This window comes from Neovison vison, chromosome 1, assembly GCF_020171115.1.
Source record: "Neovison vison isolate M4711 chromosome 1, ASM_NN_V1, whole genome shotgun sequence".
Lineage (NCBI taxonomy): Eukaryota > Metazoa > Chordata > Mammalia > Carnivora > Mustelidae > Neogale > Neogale vison.
In genome coordinates, this window is record NC_058091.1 from 83,650,939 (window position 1) to 83,656,474 (window position 5,536).

Below are 5,536 nucleotides of genomic sequence, written 5' to 3' on the forward strand. Positions count from 1 at the left end.
GAATCCCCCTCAGGTCAAGGGATCCCAGGGCAGGGACTGCACTAACTCTGCCCTTTGCACTCTGAAGAAGGATTTGAGGGGGTGCTGGGTCATGGCAGTAGTGCTTAAAACTCTCGAAAGAATGGAAAAGTCAAGAAAAATGAATTAAGGCAAACATACCATATCATTGGCCACACATCTCTGTGGGGGGAAATTATAGGGTGAATGTTGGGGGGGTGTCATTGCCCTTCTGATATGTATTTGTATTTCTAGATCTTCTGCAGTGCCTAGGTATTCCTTATAGAATGCAAAATAAAAATAAACCTCAAGGGGAGGGAAAGAATCTTCTAGAGGAGCTTGCTTTGGCGCTGATTACTAATTGCTACAACCTGTTAATTACAAAACACTTTATTAAAGCGGTCCCACTCTTCCGTGCCTGCCGAAACTTGTGAACCTTGTCTCACTCACCACCTGTTTGCAAGCATCAAGGTTCTTCCGAGCAGAATCCGATTCCTGGGGAAGAACCGTGTTCTGATGGCCCCCTATAGGCCCCATTTCCCCTGTCTCTCCGAGCCCCGACCCCACTCCCTTTCCCTAAGACCTGCCTCTAAGGGGTCATATTTGGGGATCCCACCCTCTGCTCCAATGCCACAATGTCGCCTGGTGCAGCCCTCTGCCCCGAGGTGCAGCCAGGAGGGTGGCAGGGGTGGCCGGGGGAGAAGCAGGGAAACTAGGTTCAGATCACTTTGGGGCTCCTCTTCAGAGCTTTTGTTGAAGTTCCAGAACTGCCTACTATTCATCTCCCGGAAGGTGGCTGCCCTTGATAAAGCCGGGATGGGGTCCTCAGTGCCCTTAAGGAGCCTGCTTTGAGAGCCTTAGGGTGATGGTCCCTCAGAGTTGGACTATCTTCTGTCATGTACGTTTGCAGCCACTGTCACCGCCAGTGCCACTGCCACTGTCATCGTACCGTTAACCGCAGTGATGCTCACCAGCACATGCAGTCTGGTGCATGCAGAAGGCTGAGCTTGTGCTGATTACTTTGTAATCAGTCATTCAGCACCGGGGAATCAGAGGACAGCCCAGTTTCACAGAGACAAGCAGAGAGAGTTCAAGAGAAAGTGGTACAGAGTGAGAGACTGCAGGAGAGAGAAAGGGCAGGAGGTAGAAGACAGAGGCTTCCCCTGGCTTAATCAGTCTCCAGTCTGCGCCCCATCCCTTCTGCACAGTTCCAAAAGGAATGCCTCTGCAGCAGTGAGCTCTTTGTCATTAGAGGCATACAAGGGAAAGTCGGGGGACACTTTGCCAAGAGGCAAGGTAGAAAAGGTTCAGACATCAGAAGCGACCAGAGGTTGGATCAGATGCCCTAATGGACCCCATTCAGCCTCTAGTCAACATGCAGGATGATTTCCTGATCTAGCGAGTTCTCTTACTGGCCTCCCTCACCGATTCTTCCTTACCCCCAATATCTTCTCCCTTTCTGGATCCTTTCCGCCAGTCCACAAGCTTCCCCTTGCTCTGAGCAGTTTCTAGGCTGTCATAGGTTTTAAGACAGACAGGCAGACAGGGAGAGGTGGGCTGGAGTGAGTGATGCCTGGCCACTGGTGAGGGAGGAGGGCAGCTTCTGCCGTTTCTAATGGCTGTCTCTGGGGCCTGGGGACCTGGCAGGCACCAACATCTCTGTCCTGTAGGCCAGCGAGTTAATGAGGCAGGTAAGCAGGGTGTGATTCCTGGGGGAACCAGGAGAGAGGATAGAGCTCCTGGCCTTCAGGGGGACCTGGTACAGAAGTGGCCCTCAGGCCTGCCCCCCTCCCCATCTCAGCTGTGCCCCAGCTGTGGGCAGCCAGCTCAGGTTCCTTAGAAGTGGGGTGCGAGAAGGGACCAAACATTTGCCCAGAACCATCTCTCGGCTTTCTCTGGCAAGATCCAGCTTCCGTGCAGAGCAGAGGTGGAGGGGCCCAGCCTTTCCCGGAGTCAGCAAGCAGGACCCGGAACCTCCAAGGAGTGCGAGGCCCGTTAGGAGAGCAGCAGGAGGGACTCAAGGTGGACTTCAGAGTGAACTTCCAGACAAGTGGTGAGTTCTCAGGGCATGTCTGCCACGGGGGGCTCTGGTCACACCTTAGCTTCAGGCTGATTGAGAAAAGGAGGGTGGGACTGGGCTGATGGGGCTCAAGATGTAGAGGGAGAAGGGGAGGGCAAGGTGGACAGAATGGAGCCTAGACAGAGGTATTGGGCAAGAGAGCTTTTGGAGCCGAGGATGGGCAGGAGCAGAACAGCCCTCATTTACAAAGCACTTACTTCACATCAGGCAATACTCTGAGCACCTAACGTATACGATTTAATCCTCGCATCAACCCTGTGAGATGGGGCTTGTTTATCCCCACTTTACAGATGAGGAAAAGGAGGCACAGAGGATAAGTCGCTTGTCCACAGTCAACACAGCTAGCAAGTGGTGTGGTGGGGCTTTGAACCCAGGCTCCAGCCGCCACAAGCTTCACCACCAAGTTAGGGGGCTTTTTACAGGACGGTATGGATGCTTAGTTGGTGCAGGGACCAGGGCCCGGGTCCTTTCTTTCCCTCCACTGCCTTCTATGATGTCATCGGCAGGCAGGGCCAGGTGGAAGAAAAACAAAAACAAAAACAAAAAAGAGTTACACATGCTGAGAGAAGGACATGATTGTAGCATTTATCCAGGGCAGTTAAGGTTTGGGGCTGGTCCCTTGGTTCCTCTGTCCCCCACAGCCCCTGGAAGGTGCTGGATACCCTGAGAGGTAGCAGTGGCAGAATTTGCCCTAGACTTCTCCTGTCTCTTCTCAGCTGCCCTCAGCCAAGTTGCTGCCCTGGGACCCCAGAGACCAAGCAAATCTCCTCCAGGTGGGGCTCTGCAGGAGGGCATCTGTGGACCCCCCAGCTTAGGCTCCAAGCCAGCTAGACAGGGGTCTCTCCAGACTCCCCTTCTTCAGCATAGGAGAAAAGGGGATGGGGACTAGAGTCAGGACTCCACAGGGCTATTGTGCTTGCTGCTGGCTCAGGGTAAATACTCAGAAATATTTAATTATTGCGTTAAGGGGCAAGTCTCATCCCAAGAAAGCTAGGGACTCTGGTCCCGGTCTGTGGGGTGGCAGGTGGAGACGCTGGTCCCTCGGCTGACTCTGGAATGTCTAGATCCCATCCCAGCCTAACTCCTCTCAATCAGGGTCTCCCCAGGTCCTCAGCATGTAGGATGAAGTGGGGGTAAGGAGGAAGGTGGGGTGCATCGCTTCCCCCAACCCTGCAAGGTAACCAGCACAGCACAACCACAGAGGGCAGTCCGTTCCAAGCTGGTCTGCCCTGGACAGTCCTCTGGGATCTTTCAAAAATGCCAAAGCCCAGACCAGCTAAATCCCGTCCCTGGGATGGGACCTGTGGATCAGGATTTTTGAAGCTCCCCAGGTAATCCCACTGTGCAGACAAGCTTGGGAATTCCTGGGAGGGGCTGCACGCCATCTCAAAGCCCCTGCATATCTACTTCTTGCTTGAACCTCTAATATCTGCCTATTTCATTGGCAGGCAAGGTTTTGTTAAAAAAAAAAAAAATATATATATATATATATATACACACACACACACACACACACACACATACATATAGGGGCACGTGGGCGGCTCAGTCAGTTGAGCATCTGACTCTGGATTTCAGCTCAGGTCATGATCTTCATGTTGAGACTGAGCCCGTGTGGGACTGAGCTCAGCAGGGAGTCGGCTTCTCTGCCTCTGCCCCTCCCCCAACTCCCTAAATAAATAAATAAAATTTTAAAAAAATGTGTGTGTGTGTGTGTGCGCACATGCATGGATACACACACCCCAAATTCAATTTGTACCCCCTGCAGAAACTATAGAAATAATTACAAAGAGGAAAATGAAAATTAACCTGAACCTCACACTTTTGTAGCAGTGACTGTTGACATCTGTTTTCCTTGATTTCCTTCCTTCTTGACGGTTGAGGAAACTGAGGTACGGAAACTGGGTAACTTTTCCCAAAGTCACAGAGCTACAAAGTAGCAGAGTCAGGATTTGAACCTGGGGCCCTGACGGAGCCCGTCGGGTGGGGTTGTCATGAGGTCTCAAGGGACTAATCCCGGGCAAGGGCCCCCACTGGACGTAGGGGTCTGTGAAAGGGGAAGGTGCTCTACAGGGAAAGAGGAAGGTGGCCCTCAGGCTGGTTTTCGACACTGTCCTTGTGTGTCCGGGGCAGGGGAATGGAGCCCAACGCCACGTTCACGGCCACTGGACTCACAGCCACATCCGAGCGATGGCTCCGACTCCTCTTCGCCGGGCTGTGCGGCCTCATCCTGCTGGTGGGGCTGCCGGCCAATGGGCTGATGCTGCTCGTGGCAGGCCGGGACTCAGGCACCTCCCGGCCGCTCTGCGCCCTGACCAACAGCCTCATGGTGAACGTCACACTGTCCGACCTGCTCTTCGTGGCCTGCGTGGTGCCCGTGCTGCTGCTGAGCTTCCTGCGGCGTGACTGGTGGCTGGGCCCCGTCATATGCACTGCCAGCCAGGCCACCAACAATGCTACCATGTTCTGTACCTTCTACAGCATGGTGGCCACAGCTTTTCTGCGCCACGTGGCCGTGGCCCGGCCTGAGGTGGCCCTCTCCGCTGGCCGGGGCACCCGCCTGCTGCTCTGTGGGGCCATGTGGGTCCTGGGCGTCACCGCCTCGTTGCCCAACTGGCTGTTCCAGAGAGTGGTGGTGGAGGAGGGGGCAGCGGGGACCCGGGCCTGCCTCCTGCTCCTGAGCCCTGCCGGGACCTCCTGTTACTTCACCCTGCTGGGAGCCCTGGCCTTCCTGCCTTGTGTGGGGGGGCTGGGCTGCTCTTTCAGCCATGTGGGCTGGCTCATGCGGACACAGCCTCGTGGCCCCAGTGGGGAGAGCATCCAGGAGCACAGGGAGAACACAGCGTTCATCCTGGTGGTGCTGGGGGCCTTTGTGCTGATGTGGGGGCCCTGCTCCGTGCTGGGCTATGTGGCAGCTGTGGGTGGCCTGCCTGTCACGCCAGCAGCTTTTGTGGCATCCAGCCTCTGCACTATCCTGGCCTACTCCAATTGTGCCGTGAGCCCCATCCTTTGCTTCTACCTCTCCCGCTCCTTCCAGGCAGGGCTCAGGGATGTCTTCTGCAGGCCCACAGCCACCAGCCACCCTGAGGGTATGGGCGGGGCCGGTATGGTGCTGGAGAGCATCCAGCTGGGCCAGGAAAGGGCCCCAGGAGACCTATGGATTGGGGGGGGGGCAGGGCGGGGGGGGGGCAGGGGGGCTGGTCTGAGAAGATAGGCTGATGGGAGAGAGGGCTGAGAGTCAAGAGGGTGGGAAGACGCTTAGGGACACTGGAGCCTATCCCCTCCATTTTACCAATGGGGAGACTGAGATCCAGAGAGGGCAGGTGGCCCAGCCAAAGAGACACAGCGACCGAAATGGTGACTGGATTGATGCTCCCATCCCACCTTGGGACTCAGCTCCCTATAGACTCTACCACTTTCTAGTTGTATGATCTTGAACAAGTCCCTTCACCTCTCTCT

The 5,536-nt window shown here is 55.3% G+C and overlaps 1 protein-coding gene across 1 annotated transcript; it reads left to right on the top strand.

The window, feature by feature from the left end:
- The first annotated feature begins 4,214 nt into the window (after positions 1–4,214).
- Positions 4,215–5,291, top strand: LOC122900728 (galanin receptor type 1-like). Its single transcript, XM_044239676.1, has one exon. The coding sequence runs from the start codon at positions 4,215–4,217 to the stop codon at positions 5,289–5,291; it is 1,077 nt and encodes a 358-aa protein (XP_044095611.1).
- Positions 5,292–5,536: the final 245 nt, after the last annotated feature.

Excerpts from the sequence above, each read along its gene's own strand:
- LOC122900728 (XM_044239676.1), top strand. The coding sequence starts at position 4,215 with ATGGAGCCCAACGCCACGTTCACGGCCACTGGACTCACAGCCACATCC.